The 19,409-nt window shown below is 43.4% G+C and overlaps 1 protein-coding gene across 1 annotated transcript in view; it reads left to right on the top strand.

Moving 5' to 3' along the window:
• The window catches only part of nell2a (neural EGFL like 2a), a 98,846-nt gene that overhangs the window by 64,814 nt on the left and 14,623 nt on the right, over positions 1-19,409 (top strand). Inside the window, exon 16 of the mRNA XM_020457001.2 lies at positions 19,077-19,217. Coding sequence (XP_020312590.2) covers positions 19,077-19,217 — 141 coding nt within the window. The remainder of the gene's footprint in view (positions 1-19,076; positions 19,218-19,409) is intronic.

Genomic DNA, 19,409 nt, shown 5'->3' on the forward strand with positions numbered 1-19,409 from the left:
ATTGGAGTCTGATAATGGAAACCACATGATAATTTTACTAAATGGCATTGGTTGAGATGATAATATATGCCAAACAAAATTCATGTTTAATTTAATTTAAAATTGGTTGTCAAATTTAGTTCAACCGTCAACATTCCATGAACCTCTACACAACACATCAAACGTGTTCTAGGGACGTTCTTCCAACATCAGGGGAATGGTTTTGTACCAACATTCTACCATCATCAATGGACAGTTTTTGTGTTATGAGAACATTTGCCGCGACCTAACGGATGTTCTGGGAACCTTCACAGAACCAATTATGGTTTGCTGGGTAGTCTCTTCTAGTCATGTCACTGTTTCCTGAAGAAGGGAGGGAGTGTTGGAACAGTATGGCAGTGATTGCTTTTCCTCCCTTAAAGGCATAGTTCATCCAAATGACATATTGGTTTCCTTACCGTATAAGCAGACGTTTGCATGGGGAAACAGTGCTAAGGAAAATTAACCAAAGCATGGATTGCTTTCATACCTTGTCCATAGACTTCTTACAGGGTAAGCAAAGCGAAGTTTTATTTTGTAATTTGGGTGAACTATCCCTATAATAGCCCCCATGAAGCTCTCTCTCCCCTCCCTCCCTCCCTCCCTCCCTCCCTCCCTCCCTCCCTCCCTCCCTCCCTCCCTCCCTCCCTCCCTCCCTCCCTCCCTCCCTCCCTTACCTCCCTCCCTCCTTCCCTCCCTCCCCATGAGTATCCATGTGACTCAGGGGTGCCACTCTAGTTGATCTCAAACGGGTTGTTTGTATTCATTATTTATTTAGAGCCTTATGAAAGAGTACTCCATCACGGTTAATTAGCACGTCTTTAATTAGGCTGCCTACTAATGGTCTGATGAGTTGTCGTTTAGCTAAGCACAACCTGCTGCTGCTGCTGGCTAAATGACATATCTCACAGGGGGAGAGCTGGGGAGAACACAAATACTGTGAACACTGTACTGTGGAAAGCATCACTGTACTGTACGTTTTTGGCTTCGAGCTGATAGCTTTTACCAACTCGCACTGTGGAAAGCACAGCTGCACTTACTGTACTGTCCTATACTGTAAGCCTTTAGATATCAGGTTCTGTTCTGTTTCTGAGCTGACATTAGCATGTACTCACACTGTGAAACATCTGTACTGCACCTCTGTACTGTACTGAAATACAAGGTCCCTGGTTCCATTCTCATTCTTTTACTCGGTCTTCTGTCTGTGCTTCCTATTGTTCTCCTCTCCTCTGTTCTCCTCTGTTGTCTGTCTGTGAGTCTGTGAGTCTGTCTGTGAGTCTGTCTGTCTGTCTGTGAGTCTGTCTGTCTGTCTGTGAGTCTGTCTGTCTGTCTGTGTTTCTGTCTGTCTGTCTGTCTGTGTTTCTGTCTGTGTTTCTGTCTGTCTGTCTGTCTGTCTGCCAACATATTAAGGAACTGGACGTACACCTGTCTCTCTGTTTTCTTCCTACCTCTACTACACTCACCTCTGATCTGTCTCTGCTAAGACTAGCATCCTTTCCCACAGCACTGGTACCAGAAGACCAGGGGACCACACTGCCTGTGCTGGCCCCAGCAACATCCTAGTTGTGAATGATGAAACACATTTATTAGATACAGAATAAATGCCTAATAGATTACCCTTGGCTCATAATACCTTATGAAAGCCTAACTACTTATATTGCAAATATATACTGAGTGTATAAAACATTAGGAATGCCTTCCTAATATTGAGATGCACCCCGTTTTGCTCTCAGCCCTCAATTCGCCGGGGCATGGACTCTACCAAACATTAGGAACACATTTGTAATATTGAGTTGCACCCCCCCCCCCTATATTACATATAGACTGATGGATTGATTTCCAGCGTTGTGCTTCATTTGACAGTATGCAAATCCTTCTGTCAAGAAGTGACGCCTTTCAAATTTCAAGCTTAAATATCACAAGTACAGTGAAATACCTTTCTTGCAAGCTCAAAACCCAACAATGCAATAATCAATAACAATATATTACTAGAAAAAAAACACACGAGGAATAAGAAATATGAAATACACAATAAAATAAATATGTAAGCATTATATATACAGGAAATTCCAATAGTCAGTTCCAATAGCGTATTTACATGTGTAGGGATACTGGAGTGAGGGAGGTAGATATGTACAGGGTTAAGAGGACTGGGCAACAGGATATAAGATATACAGAGTAGCAGCAGCTTGCATGTGAGTGGGTGTATAGAGTCAGTGTAAATGTATGTGCATATTATGTGTTAGTGAGCAAATGATGGAGTGTTTGTGTGTGTGTGTATGTGTGTGTGTGTGTGTGTGTGTGTGTGTGTGTGTGTGTGTGTGTGTGTGTGTGTGTGTGTGTGTGTGTGTGTGTGTGTGTGTGTGTGTGTGTGTTGGAGTGACCGTGTGTGTGAGTGTGTAGGGCCCTGTGAGTGGGCATAGAGACAGTGCAAATATTGGAATAAAAGGTCAGTAAAGATACAAGGTAAACTTGGTCCGTGTAGCTCTTTAATAAGCTATTTATCAGTCGTATTGCTTGGGGATAGAAGCTGTTCAAGAGCCTGTTGGTGTCAGACTTGATGTACCGGTACTTCTTGGTGTGAAGCAGCAGAGAAAATAGTCTATGGCTTGGGTGGTTGGGGTCTTTGACGATTTTCCAGGCCTTCTTTTCACACCGCCTGATATAGAGATCCTGGATGGCAGGGAGCTTGGCCCAAGTGATGTACTGGGCTGTCCACACAACCATCTGTAGTGCCATGTGATCGAGGGCGGTGCTATTGCCCTACCAAGCAGTAATGTAGTCCACGATCAGCTCCTTGGTCTTACTGACGTTGAGAGGTTGTTGCTCCGGCACCACACTACCAGGTCACTGACCCCCTCCCTGTAGACTGACTCATCGTCGCCAGTGATCAGGCCTACCACCATTGTGTCGTCAGCGAACTTGATAATGGTGTTGGAGTTGTGGTTGTCCACACAGTCGTGGGGGAGCAGGGAGTACAGGAGGGGACTGAGCACACACCTCTGTGGGGCCCCTGTGTTAAGGGTCAGAGTGGTGGAGGGGATGTTGCCTACCCTCACCACCTGGGGTCAGCCCATCAGGAAGTCCAGGACCCAGTTGCAGAGGGAGGTGTTCAGACCCATAGTCCTATGCTTGGTGACGAGCTTGGATGGGATAATGGTGATGAACACTGAGCTCTAGTCAATGAACAGCATTCTCACATAGGTATTCCTCTTATCTAGGTGGGTAAGGGCAGTGTGGAGAGCAATTGAGATTGGGTCATCTCTGGATCTGTTGGGGAGGTATGCAAATTGGAGTGGGTCTAGGGTGGCTGGGAAGGTGACGTTAATGTGTGCCATAACCAGCCTCTCGAAGCACTTAATGATTACAGAAGTGAGTGGTACAGGGCGGTAATCATTGTGGCATGAAGCCTTAAGAGTTCTTAGGATCAGGGATGATGGTGGTCATCTTAAAACATGTGGGGGTTACAGACTGGGAACAAGGAGAGGTTTAAAATGACCGTGATTATGCCTGCCAACTGTTTTCTGCATGCTCTGAGAACGTGCCCTGGAATACCGTCGGGGCCCGCGACCTTGTGGGTGTTGACATGATTAAAGACCCACATCGGCTTCGGACATTCGAGGTCACCCAGTCCTCTGTGACGGCCCTCACCCAGCGCGATGCTGTTGTTGTCAAAGCAGAATAAAATGCATTGAGTTCATCTGGTAGAGGAGCATCGTTGGGCAGATCATGGTTGGGTCTTCCTTTGTAATCCGTAATGGACTGTAGCCCCTGTCACATACGGCGGGAGTCAGAGCCTGTGTAATATGATTCCACCTTATTCCTATATTGTCCTTTAGCTCGTTTGATGACTCTGCAGAGGTCATAGTTGGCCTTCTTGTACTTATTCCGGTCTTCGGCCATAGCATCAGGGTTGTCTGCGATAGCTTTGTGTGCAATAGCTCTGCTCTTTAGGTCAGTGCCAACCTCAGTGTTAATCAAGGGCTTTTGATTGGGGAAGCAGCGAACCCTCACCATGGGTACAACGTCGTCGATGCATTTTCTAATGAAGCCGGTCAAGAAGGTGGTTAGCTCGTCAACGTCATGGTCGGAGTCTAAAAAACATATTCCAATCAGCGCTAGCTAAGCATCCCTGTAGCATACCCTCTGATTCTGGTGACCATTTCTCAACCGAGTGAATCGCGGGTACTTCCTGTTTCAGCTTCTGCTTGTAAACAGGAACAAGTTTCTTGCTTGTTTATATCATTCAATCAAATGTATTTATAAAGTCATTTTTACATCAGCCGATGTCACAAAGTGCTAAACAGAAATGCATCCTAAAACCCCAAACAGCAAGCAATGCAGATGTAGAAGCACAGTGGCTAGGAAAAACTCCTCTTCTGGCTGTGCCGGGTAGAGATTATAACAGAACATGGCCAATATGTTCAAATGTTCATAGATGACCAGCAAATAATAATAATAATCACAGTGGTTGTAGAGGGTGCATCAGGTCAGCACCTCAGGAGTAAATGTCAGTTGGCTTTTCAGAGTTAGAGACAGCAGGTGTGGTAAAGAGAGAGTCCAAAACAGCAGGTCCGGGACAAGGTAGCAAATCTAGTGAACAGGTCAGGGTTCCACAGCCACAGGCAGAACAGTTGAAACTGGAGCAGCAGCATGACCAGGTGGACTGGGGACAGCAAGAAATCATCAAGCCAGGTAGTCCTGAGGCATGGTCCTAGCTCAGGTCCTCTGAGAGAAGTGAGAGAGGAAGAGAGAGAAAGAGAGAGAGAAGGAGAAAGAGAAAAAGAGAGAATTAGAGGGAGCATACTTAAATTCACACAGGACACCGGATAAGAAATATTCCAGATATAACAGACTGACCATAGCGCTCCGACACATAAACTATTGCAGCATAAATACTGGAGGCTGAGACAGGAGGGGTTGAGAGACACTGTGGCCCTGTTCGACGATAACCCCGGACAGGGCCAACCAGGCAGGATATAACCCCATCCACTTTGCCAAAGCACAGCCCCCACCCCACCTGAGGGATATCTTCAACCACCAACCTACTACCCTGAGACAAGGCCGAGTATAGCCCACGAAGATCTCCCCCACGGCACAAACCCGAGTGTGGCGTCAACCCGGACAGGAAGATCACGTCAGTGACTCAACCCACTCAAACGACGCACCCCTCCTAGGGACGGCATGGAAGAGCATCAGTAAGCCAATGACTCAGCCTCCGCAATAGGGTTAGAGGCAGAGAATCCCAGTGGAGAGAGGGGAACCGGCCAGGCAGAGACATGAAGGGTGGTTTGTCGCTCCAGTGCCTTTCCGTTCACCTCCACACCCCTGGGCCAGACTACTCTCAATCATAGGACCTACTGAAGAGATGAGTCTTCAATAAAGACTTAAAGATCGAGACCGAGTCTGTATCTCTCACATAGATAGGCAGAGCATTCCATAAAAATGGAACTCTATAGGAGAAAGCCCTGCCTCCAGCTGCTAAGAAATTCTAGGGACAGTAAGGAGGCATGTGTCTTGTGACCATAGCGTACCTGTAGGTATGTACGGCAGGACCAGATCGGAAAGATAGATAGGAGCAAGCCCATGAAATGCGTTGTAGGTTAGCAGTAAAACCTTGAAATCAGGCCTAGCCTTACCAGGAAGCCAGTGTAGAGAGGCTAGCATTGGAGTAATATGATCAAATTTGGGGGTTCTATTCAAGATTCTAGCAGCCGTGTTTAGCACTAACTGAAGTTTATTTAGTGCTTTATCTGGGTTTCCGGAAAGTAGAGCATTGCAGTACTCTAATCTAGAAGTGACAAAAGCATGGATACATTTTTCTGCATCATTTTCTGACAGAAAGTTTTTTATTTTTGCAATGTTACGAAGAAGGAAAACAGCTGTCCTTTAAATATTCTTGATATGTTCGTCAAAAGAGAGATCAGGGTCCAGAGTAACGCAGAGGTCCTTCACAGTTTTATTTGAGACGACTGTACAACCATCCAGATAAATTGGCAGATCCAAAAGATCTCTTTGTTTCTTGGGACCTAGAACTAGCATCTCTGTTTTGTCTGAGTTTAAAAGTAAAACATTTGCAGCCATCCACTTCCTTATGTCTGAAATACAGGCTTCCAAGACGGGCAATTTTGTGGCTTCCCCATGTTTCGTCGAAATGTACAGCTGTGTATCGTCCGCATAGCAATGGAAGTTAACATTATGTTTCCGAATGACATCACCAAGACGTAAAATATATAGTGAAAACAATAGTAGTCCTAAAATGGAACCTTGAGGAACACCGAAATGTACAGTTGATATGTCAGAAGACAAACAATCCACAGAGACAAACTGATATCTTTCCGGCAGATAAGATCTAAACCAGGCCAGAACTTGTCCGTGTAGACCAATTTGGGTTTCCAATCTCTCCAAAAGAATGTGGTGATCGATGATATCAAAAGCAGCACTAAGGTCCAGAAGCACAAGGACAGATGCAGAGCCTTGGTCTGACGCCATTAAAAGGTAATTTACCACCTTCACGAGTGCAGTCTCAGTGCTATGATGAGCTCTAAAACCAGACTGAAGCGTTTTTTTCCAACATTTTTCAGAGGAATGGTAGATTCGATATAGGCCAATAGTTTTTTATATTTTCTGGGTCAAGGTTTGGCTTTTTCAAGAGAGGCTTTATTACTGCCACTTTTAGTGAGTTTGGTACACATCCGGTGGATAGGGAACCGTTTATTATGTTCAACGTAGGAGGGCCAAGCACAGGAAGCAGCTCTTTCCGTAGTTTAGTTGGAATAGGATCCAGTATGCAGCTTGAAGGTTTAGAGGCCAAGACTATTTTCATCAATGTGTCAAGAGATATAGTATTAAAAAACTTGAGTATCTCCCTTGATCCTAGATCCTGGCAGTGTTGTGCAGACTCAGGACAACTGAGCTTTGGAGAAATACGCAGATTTGAAGAGGAGTCCGTAACTTGCTTTCTAAGTTCATGAATTTATCACTGCTGAAGTGAAAGCCATCCTCTCTTGGGGAATGCTGCTTTTTAGTTAGCTTTGCGACAGTATCAAACACACATTTTGGATTGTTCTTATTCTCCTCAATTAAATGGGAAAAATAGGATGATCGAGCAGCAGTGAGGGCTCTACGAAGCTGCATGGTACTGTCTTTCCAAGCTAGTCGGAAGACATCCAGTTTGGTGTGGCGCCATTTCCGTTCCAATTTTCTGGAAGCTTGCTTCAGGGCTCTGGTATTTTCTGTATACCAGGGAGCTAGTTTCTTATGACAAATGTTTTTTGTTTTTAGGGGTGCGACTGCATCTAGGGTATTACGCAAGGTTACATTTAATTCCTCAGTTAGGTGTTTAACCAATTTTTGTCCTCTGACGTCCTTGGGTAGGTGGAGGGAGCCTGGAAGGGCATCTAGGAATATTAGGGTTGTCCAAGAATTTATAGCACGGCTTTTGATGATCCTTGGTTGGGGTCAGAGCAGATTATTTGTTGCGATTACAAATGTAATAAAATGGTGGTCCGATAGTCCAGGATTATGAGGCAAAACATTAAGATCCACAATATTTATTCCACAGGACAAAACTTGGTCCAGAGTATGACTGTGGCAGTGAGTAGTTCCTGAGACATGCTAGACAAAACCCACTCAGTCGATGATGGCTCCGAAAGCCTTTTGGAGTGGTTCTGTGGACTTTTCCATGTGAATATTAAAGTCACCAAAAATGTGAATATTATCTGCCATGACTACAAGGTCCGATAGGAATTCAGGGAACTCAGTGAGGAACGCTGTATACGGCCCAGAAGGCCTGTAAACAGTAGCTATAAAAAGTGATTGACTAGGCTGCATAGATTTCATGACTAGAAGCTTAAAAGACGACAACACAGCAATTTTTTTGTAAATTGAAATATGCTATCGTAAATGTTAGGAACACCTCTACCTTTGCGGGATGCACGGGGATATGGTCACTAGTGTAACCAGGAGGAGAGGGCTCATTTAACACAGTAAATTCATCAGGCTTAAACCATGTTTCAGTCAAGTCAATCACATCATGATTATTATCAGTGATTCGTTCATTGACTATAACTACCTTGGAAGTGAGGGATCTAACATTAAGTAGCCCTATTTTGAAATGTGAAATATCACAATCTCTGTCAATAATGACAGGAATGGTGGAGGTCTTTATTCCAGGGAGATTACTAATGCGAACACTGCCATGTTTAGTTTTGCCCAACCTAGATCGAGGCACAGACACGGTCTCAATGGGGATAGCTGAGCTGACTACACTGATTATGCTAGTGCAGACTCCACTAAACTGGCAGGGTGGCTAACAGCCTGCTGGTTGGCCTGCACCCCATCTCATTGTAGAGCTAGAGGAGTTAGAGCCATGTCTATGTTCATAGATAAGATGAGAGCACCCCTCCAGGTAGGATGGAGTCCGTCACTCCTCAGCAGGCCAGGCTTGGTCCTGTTTGTGGGTGAGTCCTAGAAAGAGGGCCAATTATCTACAAATTCTATCTTTTGGGAAGGGAAGAAAACAACAGTTTTCAACCAGCGATTGAGTTGTGAGACTCTGCTGTAGAGCTCATCACTCCCCCTAACTGGAAGGGGGCCAGAGACAATTACTCGATGCAGACACATCTTTCTAGCTGATTTACATGCTGAAGCTATGTTGCGCTTGGTGACCTCTGACTGTTTCATCCTAACATCGTTGGTGCCGACGTGGATAACAATGTCCCCAATTTTAGCCTTAGCCAGCACCATCTTCAGATTAGCCTTCACGTCGGTAGCACTACCCTCTGGTAAACAGTGTATGATTGCTGAATGATTTTTTAAAAGTCTAATACTACGGGTAATGAGGTCGCCAATGACATGGGGTGTTCAATTTGTCAGAGCTAATGGTGGGAGGTTTTGGCGTCTATGACCCTGTAACAGGTGGAGGAGAGACCAGAGAAGACTCTGACTCTGACTCCGACTCGTTGCTTAATGGGGAGAACCGGTTGAAAGTTTCTGTCGGCTGTATGAGCGACACCAGTTGAGCATTCCTACAGCATTTCCTTCCAGAAGCCATGAGAAAATTGTCCGGCAACAGGGACTGTGTGAGAGGATTTCTACCACTATCTGTACTTATTGGTGACACAGACTCTGTTTCATCCTTTCCTAAACTTAAATTACCCTCGACTAACGATTGTGTCTGAAGCTGGGCTTGCAGCACAGCTATCCTCGCCATAAGGCAAATGTTCTCCGGTATATTATGAGTACAGGCCCTGCAATTAGAAGGCATAATGTTAATGTTACTACTTAGCTTCGGTTGGTGGAGGTCGTGTAGAACCATGTCCAGGTAAAGCGTCCGGGGTGAAAAAGTTGAGCGAGGGGAAAAAATATATATATATATAAAACGGTAATTTAAAAGTAAAAACCGTAAAGTTGGCAGGTAGCAAAGCAACACACCGCACAGAAGCACGTAAACAAGTCTACAAGTTGTGACTGGAAATGATGATAACATATTGGAAGGAACAATAGACAACAACGAATTGTAACTGCTCTATACATTACACTCCAGGACAATAAAAATAATAATCTGGCGAATAACAAACTGTACAATAGCATTGTACAGTGCATTGTACAGTTTGTTATGCGGCAGTTTCTTATTTTTATTGTCCTGAGGTGGAATGTATAGAGAAGTCACTATTAGGGCTGTTGCGGTGACAGTATTACCGCCACACCGGCGGTCACGAGTCATGAAGGCAGTCAAATACTCACTATAATTAGGCTTCTCCAAGCTCTGATGCTGCTGATGGTCATTAGTAGCCTGCCAAACATGCTAACTGCCCGGTAATCAGCACTCCATTGTCCCTCTAATCACTCTGACATCACTGAAAATGTATTCAAAAATCTAGTCAAACACTTGAGAGACTATGCTATTGAGTGAGAAAACAGAGTGATGGCCACTAATAAAAAGAGGAGGATCCCATCAGCTTTCTATATATTAAGCACATGGCTTATATTTGCAACAGGAATATAGCCTACCTGGCTGGCATGAAAATAGACCACGGGAAAAGCGTCCTCCATTCGCTATTTAAGTGCATAGATGAGATGCTACCCCTGTTTCAATATAGGTGCGTTATAATGGGTCAGTCTAAATGAATAAAACTGTCACGCATATATTATTTAGTACATGTAAAGACAAGATTAAATCAAGAATAGTCTGATGGGTGACAATATTAGCCTATCAATTGTGAAATATATATTATCACTTGTGAATGATGCCCAGCATAAGAAGAAATGCCTTTTTTTGTGTGACTTTTCCTAATCATAGTTGCACACCTCATGTAGCCTAGCCTATAGGCCTATATGTTTTAATAAGGTTTGTATCACAACTAATAAGTTTCAAGTTTGGGGAAGATCATTTTCACCATAAAAATGCACCTTTATAATAAAAGCATTTACATTCATGAATGCATTTGCGGTCACTTTTGAGAATGGTGTTTTCCATTTATGGAGCATTTGCGCTTATAGCCTACTACCATGTGCGCATTGCTGCGCTTATAATGTGAAGAAATAGTCTAATAGTCTTTTGGACTATCGGGGATAGTAGATTGACATAGGCTAGTGCTTTTGCTGTTCGTTAGGCCTACAAATCTTTTTGGCTGACGAAAAGTATATTTGGACAGTTCTTGGATTAGGATGCATGCAGTTGCGTCCCCAACATGTCTGTCTTCACTTGTAGCCTGTGAGAAAGACTTGATCATGTGTATGAGAGCCATGTGAGTGGGTCGCACTTCGGATTGCGCAGCACACTCAGGAAGAAGGGCACAACGCAGCACTCCAGGCCGAAAAAGGCATGGATATTTTTAGGGTGCATTACGACCACAAAGGGGATGCTGCTGTAAAAGTCGAGGCAGTATCAAGTGCTTGTCAAATTGTGAATGAGAGACGATTGGAGTGTGTACAGCCTGTGCAAAAAAACTAAGCAGAGCTCATGCCTTTCAAGCAACTTTTTTAAAATCATCATTGGAGTCTCATCATGCAGCCTTATAATGTATTAAACATCAAAACATATAGCCCACCATTTATGGAACAACTAAAGTTACATTAATAATTCTAAATTAATTATCGAGGAGTACCTATTTCTTTAACCGCTCAACATAGAATAGCCACATGTGCGCACTCCCTCAAATCGTTTGGTGAAAATATTTATATTAAATATTTATTCAGCTTTGTTCAATTGTATTCTTCATACTATAAAATAATATAAAATAATGCCACGGAAATTATAAGCAAATGTTGTCTGCAACTATTGTAGCCCACAGCCATTTGGCATAACCACATCGGGACCTAACATAAGGACAACTCAGAGTATGCTATTCTTTTCTTCTGAAATATACTACATTTTCTTCGTATCATTCTTCTTTAGACCTGTCTAAAATAAATATGGATTTATTGTGAAGGTGTAGGCTATATTACATGGATTTATTCAACTTTTTAAAATGTGTGGAAGCCAGGAGATGCTAAATGTGTTTATGCTAATTAATTAACGGTCAATTACCGTGAGACCGACAGTTACTTGCTTGACGATCACCGGCTGACTAAATGTTGTGACCGCCACAGCCCTAGTCACGATAACAGCTGAAAACTTCTTTGGGAGGTAGAAGGGTCAGCTTTTGACCATAGATATTTCAAGATAGGTGAACAGTGGGTTGACACTCCCACCGCGCTGGAATTAGCACACCAGTTGGAGTTGATGAATACGCAAACCCCTCCCCCCATCGATATCCCCGACTCCACTGTCCTGTCCGCCCGGTGAACGGAGAATCCATTGAGTTGGATAGCCGTGGGGGGTATCTTGTCTGAGAGCCATGTTTCAGAAAAGCAAAGAATATAGCAGTTCCGAAGGCTCCGTTGGTCGGAGATCATCCATTTTATTATCAAGTGATTGTACATCAGCCGGTAGAATGGAGGAAAGAGGTGGCCGGTTTTCACTTCGCCTTAATCTCACCAGGATGACCCCTCGCTTGCCTCTGTAACGCCGCCGTTTCCTCTTGGGTAGCCCAAAAATTGGGTTGGTATTACAGAGAGAGAGAGAGAGAGAGCAGAGCAGATGAGTTGAAGTAAAAGCCGTTATTGGGGTAAGTAACAGCTGATCTGATGTTCAAGAGTTGTTGTCGGTTGTAAGAAATAATAGCGGATACATTTTGTGAAAATAGAGTAAAAATAAACAACAACATAATCACAAAACAGCAAAGTTGTGCCGGAGCAAAACGGCGGCCATCCAGTGGCGTGCCAACTTGTTCCAGCGAATGAAATAGGCGGGGCTTTCCAGCCTCCAGTGGCGGTGGCTATGCAATGTAATCCGACAACAGAGTCACTCGTTACTACAGCTCATAAACTAAGACTGGCTAAAGAGACTGAGATTTAGAAATTAGAAGTGAATAAACATTGATAAAAACAATTCAAATACACAGACAGTCCCCAAATTGACCTTTAACAGAGGATTACTTAGAAATTATTATGCATTAATTCAGTGTTTCATTGTAATACATGACTTGTAATTTAATAAAAAGCAGTAGCACTGTATTTAATGTCTAATAATAGATGGCTATTGGCTTATGTGTTATAAAAGCCGATCGAAATCATTTTTGGGCTATTGCAAGTTAGTTCCTGTCATATGAGTTCCCCCGAGTGTTAATTAGCCTACTATTTCATATGATATACAGCCAAAATATGAACTGGCAGCAGCAGACTAAATCTGTGTCAGAGTGTGTGACTTTTTATTTTTTCTCCTTACCGCGAGTGCACTGTCTTCTGCAGAAGCAGCTGATCTGTCAGTGCTATAAGCCTAGCATCATTTCTCAGCACAGACACAGTCATAGCACTCAGACAATCAGAACCAGAATTTTTTTAAAGTTGGTCAATTTCACCATTTAAAAAAAAAGTCTAGTTAGTGTTCAGTCAGATAATGAACTGGAAATCTATCTATAGACTTCACTTCGCCATGCTTTTCCTGTTACCGAGTAATGAGCCCGTCCTCCTATAGCCCCTCCCACCAGCCTCCACTGGATGTTACTGTTGTTGCGTTGTACGTACAGACTACTTTAACGCACCACTCTATTCTCCCGACACCTCGCCTGGATCAGTAATCTTTCAAGTCAACACCAAATTTGAAATCCACTTAACACCAAAACAGGAGACGACAGCAGAATCATATTTGAAAAGGGATTAGGAAGTGACGTGTAACAAATAATATGTACTCCAAGTTCAGCAGATCAGGATTATCCTTCATTTCCCTGTGAAAAATAGAATATTGTAATTATATTGAACAGTATGTGAGATCTTCTGTCTGCAGCTGGTGCTCTGGGTGATATAATCCTATAGAGGACTGTCCAGGCCCTGAGGTACTGCTGTCAGTCAAGACGAGAGGAGAGAGCCTCTATCTCTGTATCTGCCTCTGCACATATAGAGAGAGAGAGAGATGGTGAGAAAAGAGAGCAATAGAGAGAGAGGAGAGAGAGAAAGAAAGAGAGGGAGAGAGATGGAGAGGGAGGGTGAGAAGGAGGACAAGCAGAAGGAGGGAAGGGAAGACGTCAACCCACTATTTGAGTGTCCTTGGAGAGCAGTTTTAATAGAGCCTTTATTTCCAGCCTGTCGCTCACCATAACGAGCGAAATAACCATGTCTGTCCAATCAGCCCTCTCCACCTCCCTTCCGCTCTCTTTCTTTATTCCCCCTCTCTCTCTCGCTTCTTCATCCCTCTCGCTCTTTCTCTCCCTGCCTCTCTCTCCTCTCTCTTTCTTTATCCCCATCTCTCCCCCTGTTTCTCTGTCTCCACCACTATCTCTCTCTCAGTAGCCAAGGAGACCTGTGTTTGGCCTTGACCTGCTTGGAGAGAGAGATGGAACTCTCAGCTCTCTGTTATGTGTTGCTGTTTTTCACTGAAAATAACATATTATACAATTCACGGACAAGCTGAAATAGAATGTGATTTTTAGACTGGAATCAGGCTGCTTATTGGGATTCACAGTCATAATTCCTCACGCTTTCTTATACAGTGAGTATACAAAACATTAAGAAAACCTACTCTTTCCATGACATACATGTATGTAGACTGACTAGGTTAATCCAGGTGAAAGCTATGATCCCTTATTTATGTCATTTGTTCAATCCACTTCAATCAGTGTAGATGAAGGGGAGGAGACAGTTTAAAGAAGGATTTTTAAGCCTCAAGACAAATGAGACATGGATTGTGTGTGTGTGCCATTCAGAGGGTGAATGGGCAAGACAAAATATTGAAGTGCCTTTGAACGTGGTATGGTAGGAGGTAGGAGGTGCCAGGCGCACCAGTTTGTGTCAAGAATCGCAATGCTGCTGGGTTTTTCACGCTCAACAACTTCCTGTGTGTATCAAGAATGTTCCACCACCCAGAGGACATCCAGCCAACTTGGCACAACTGCGGGAAGCATTGGAGTCAATATGGTCCCCTGTGGGACGCTTCGGTACCTTTTAGAGTCCATGCCCCGATGAATTGAGGCTGTTCTGAGGGCAAAGGGGGGGGGGGGTGCAACTCAATATTAGGAAGATGTTCCTAATGTTTGGTATACTCAGTGTACATTCAATTTACACACACAGCCACCATGTTGTTTTTGCTCTTAATGGTAAATAGAAAATTGAAAGATGTAGTTGTGAATACGTGCCTTGCATTTGTGATGACATCTCAATTCAGATGTGACAGGAAGCAGTTAAAGAAGAAGCGTTTGCTGTTTTAGAAGGTATATTTAAAGCCACTGTCAATTTGCCAAAGGCCTCAGAAGTACTTTGCTGTAATTGTGATCAACAGCTGTGTCACATAAAGGAAGTAGAGGGTGAAACGTTTCATTGGAAACGTAACCTCCTGGGCATGTAAGCTTAACAACAGAACAGTTTTAATGAATATACGCTGAAAATAGTTCCATTTGTGTATATTTAGAACTGCATTGCCTCTAGTTTATAAGTAGTGACTAACCGCTCTGTCTTTCTGTGAACAATTCCATGCAGTCAGATTGGATAAACTATGATTTAAAGGCCCAGTGCAGTAAACATTCAGTTTTTCCTGTATTTTGTATCATATGGGGCAACAGCTGCTTTTTAGCAGTGTTATTTCCTTTATAGTTGCTGGTTGAAAATACAATCTACATAGGACCTTCTAATGTGCAGGTTTGTATGGGCGGGAGTTTCAGCGTTCCATGGTGACATCACCATGCAGTAAATTGGTTAATAGGCCAATAACAAAGAGAGTTCCAAACCTCTCTACCAATAACAGCTGGTTTTCAGTTTCCCCCTCCCCACTCAGACCACTCCCTGCCAGTCCTAGCAAAATTCTTGCTTGAGAAATAGTTTTTTGCTAAAAAGCTATTTTTGCCCATTTTAATGGAAATCTATTACAGTAAGGTACTTAATTGTTACAGAGAAATGATTTGATATTGATTTAAAACGGCTGCATTGGGCCTTTAAATAGATTCAGCTTTTTTCCCCTTCTTGGCTCGAGACCACATGCCGCTTCTCTATTTCAAAGCGTGTGAAGCTCTGTCAACTGACATTCACTGACAACAAAGAGCATGAGAGATTTCACTATGACTGAGAGAATAGAGAATATGCTTAATTTCAAGCATAGTTATTCCTTTTGGTGTAACCAAATTATATGCTTTTATCCAGAAAACACAGTTGACCAAAATACTTATTTCCTGAAGGAAGAACATCATCATCTCTCTACCTGCTGTAGGACTGTATACATGTAACGTTTAACCACCTTTTTGAGTCCCAGCATGAATGCATATAGTTCCCATAAAGCCATGTTGAAATTTGTCATGTATAGGAGCACAGAAAACCTGCTGTGTTTGACTTAGACAAACGTTCACATCTCTTAAATAGATAAGGGCCTAATCTCCACGACATTTGATCAATGGTTAATCTGCTGGAGAAATTCTATTAAAGGGTTGAAGGCTCATTAGCCGATAGATCTGAATCCTATTACTGCTGTGGCAGAGGGAGAAGACACGGGGAGAGATGAGAGGGGAGGAAAGGAAAGGAAAGGAAAGATGAGAGGAGAGATGATAGGGGAGGAAAGGAGAGAAGGAGAGATGAGAGGGGAGGAAAGGAAAGGAAAGGAGAGAGGAGAGATGCAAAATCTGGATCCTACAAATCAGCTGGGCAAGACAATCTGGACCCTCTCTTTCTAAAATTATCCGCCAAAATTGTTGCAACCCCTTTTACTAGCCTATTCAACCTCTCTTTCATGTCGTCTGAGATCCCCAAAGATTGGAAAGCTGCCGAGATCATCCCCCTCTTCAAAGGGGGAGACACTCTAGACCCAAACTGTTATAGACCTATATCCATCCTGCCCTGCCTTTCTAAAATCTTCGAAAGCCAAGTTAATAAACAGATCACCGACCATTTCGAATCCCACCATACCTTCTCCACTATGCAATCTGGTTTCCGAGCTGGTTATGGGTGCACCTCAGCCACGCTCAAGGTCCTAAACGATATCATAACTTCCATCGATAAAAGACAGTACTGTGCAGCCGTCTTCATCGACCTGGCCAAGGCTTTTGACTCTGTCAATCACCGCATTCTTATCGGCAGACTCAATAGCTTTTGCTTCTCAAGTGACTGCCTCGCCTGGTTCACCAACTACTTCTCAGATAGAGTTCAGTGTGTCAAATTGGAGGGCCTGTTGTCCGGATCTCTGGCAGTCTCTATGGGGGTGCCACAGGGTTCAATTCTCAGGCTGACTCTTTTCTCTGTATATATCAATGATGTCGCTCTTGCTGCTGGTGATTCTCTGATCCACCTCTACGCAGACGACACCATTCTGTATACATCTGGCCCTTCATTGGACACTGTGCTAACAAACCTCCAGACGAGCTTCATTACTCTGGACGGTTCTGACCTAGAATATGTGGACAACTACAAATACCTAGGTGTCTGGTTAAACTGTAAACTCTCCTTCCAGACTCACATTAAGCATCTCCAATCCAAAATTAAATCTAGAATCGGCTTCCTATTTCGCAACAAAGCCTCCTTCACTCATGCCGCCAAACATACCCTCGTAAAACTGACTACCCTACCGATGCTTGACTTCTGCGATGTCATTTACAAAATAGCCCCCAACACTCTACTCAGCAAACTGGATGTAGTCTATCACAGTGCCATCCGTTTTATCACCAAAGCCCCATATACTACCCACCACTGCAACTTGTATGCTCTCGTTGGCTGGTCCTCGCTACATATCTGTCGCCAAACCCACTGGCTCCAGGTCATCTATAAGACTTTGCTAGGTAAAGCCCTGCCTTATCTCAGCTCACTGGTCACCATAGCAACACCCACCAGTAGAATGCGCTCCAGCAGGTATATTGCACTGGTCATCCCTGAAGCCAACACTTCCTTTGGCCGCCTTTCCTTCCAGTTCTCTGCTGCCAATGACTGGAACGAATTGCAAAAATCTCTGAAGCTGAAGTCTTACATCTCCCTCTCTAACTTTAAGCATCAGCTGTCAGAGCAGCTTACCGATCACTGTACCTGTACACAGCCAATCAGTAAATGGCACACCGGACTACCTCAACCCCATATTATTACTTACCCTCTTGCACCCCAGCATCTCTACTTGCAAATCATCATCTGCACATCTATCACTCCAGTATTAATGCTAAATTGTAATTATTTTCACCTCTATGGCCTATTTATTGCCTACCTCCCTACTCTTCTATATTTGCACACACTGTACATAGATTTTTCTATTTTTATTTTATTTTGTGTTATTGACTGTACGGTTGTTTATGTGTAACTCTGTTGTTGTTGTTTTTGTCACACTGCTTTGTGTTAATGTTAGCCAGGTCACAGTTGTAAATGAGAGTTTACTTATTTAACCTACCTGGTTAAATAAAGGTGAAATAAAGATAAAATTAAAAGATGAGAAGGAGAGGGGAGGAAAGGAGAGAAGGAGAGATGAGAGGGGTGGAAAGGAGAGAAGGATTAGAGAGGAGAAGAGGACAAGAAGAAGGGAGAGGCCAGAGAGAGAAGAGAGGAAAGAATGAGGGGAAGATGAGGAGAGGAGGCCTGAGCTGTGCTCTCCAGGGGATCCTGCTGGGTTCTGTTTTGTCTGGGGGAATCGAATGGGAAGGTCACTGACAGTGCAGGGCCATTTTCATAATGAGGAACTCTGATAATGCATCACACATGCACACAATCATAAAGAAGCCATCAGTGCCTACACAGACACATTTAATCAATCTAAAACCTGGGTCCTCATATTTTAGCCCCCACCCCGTTTTCACTAGCATCTCTCATCTAATTAAATATGGGTTTAAATAGTAGGGCATTTTCTCATACGGTGCAGTTGATTCAGATGTTGAATGTATTTACACCTCGTTCCTTTGTAAGAAATGGGTGCTCCCTTCGTTGTTCGTTGAAATAAATAGTTTTACAATAGGCTAGTGATGAGAAAAGAGAAGAGTGAGAGAGATAGAGGGTGGGATACAAGACTTGTGAGCATGTGACCAATGCTGTATTGTGGAGAGCATAATTAGAGTCAAGGTTGAGGCCTGGTTCCTGTGCTCTTTACCGTCAATGAGACCTACAGCAAGAATGGATTCACAAGCTTCCAAGGTCTTCCAAGGGTTTTTAACACCCCTCTTCAGGGGACATTTGTTTTGTGCTGTAATGAAACAAAATCAAGTAAATATGTAAGATTCATTACAATTGCCATGTTCACAAACTGATTTCTTCTATTGATGAATGTACCCATCTCTCGCTGTGTTTTCATGCCAGATCGATACAGAGTGCATATCCTATCAAATCCTGGACACGCTTTTGTATCAATTATGGATCAGTCAATGTTGAAAATCCTATCAGGCAAGAATGAAGCTAAGTTATGTATGCGGTTCCTTGCTGACATGATTCAGAAAAAAAACTATTGGAGATTGAGGTATGTTCATACATGTCGCTCTCTCTTTCTGTCTCGCTCTCTCTTTCTGTCGCTCTCTCTCTCATTCTCTCTCTCACTCTCTCTCTCTTTCTCTCTCTCACTCTCTCTCTCCTGATAGACATTGATGAGTGTTCTGATGGGTTCGTGGAGTGTAATGACAAAGCCATCTGTGTCAACCTGCCCGGCTGGTACCACTGCGAGTGTCGTGATGGCTACCACGACAATGGATTGTTCTCGGCCAATGGGGAGTCGTGCATAGGTGAGTTGACCCGCCCCTTTTCTCTCAATACTAAAAGAAGCTCCGTGGATGTAGGCAAACTTCATTCAGCTCGTCACATGATAATGCCTATTGAAATTCCATGCATAGAGTATATTAGCACACTAGTTTGTGTGTTTCCATTATTCTAGTGTATTCTAACATTGATTATAGCAGCATATCTAACCATTGCAG

The sequence above is a fragment of the Oncorhynchus kisutch genome, linkage group LG22, assembly GCF_002021735.2.
Source record: "Oncorhynchus kisutch isolate 150728-3 linkage group LG22, Okis_V2, whole genome shotgun sequence".
NCBI classification, from domain to species: Eukaryota; Metazoa; Chordata; class Actinopteri; order Salmoniformes; family Salmonidae; genus Oncorhynchus; species Oncorhynchus kisutch.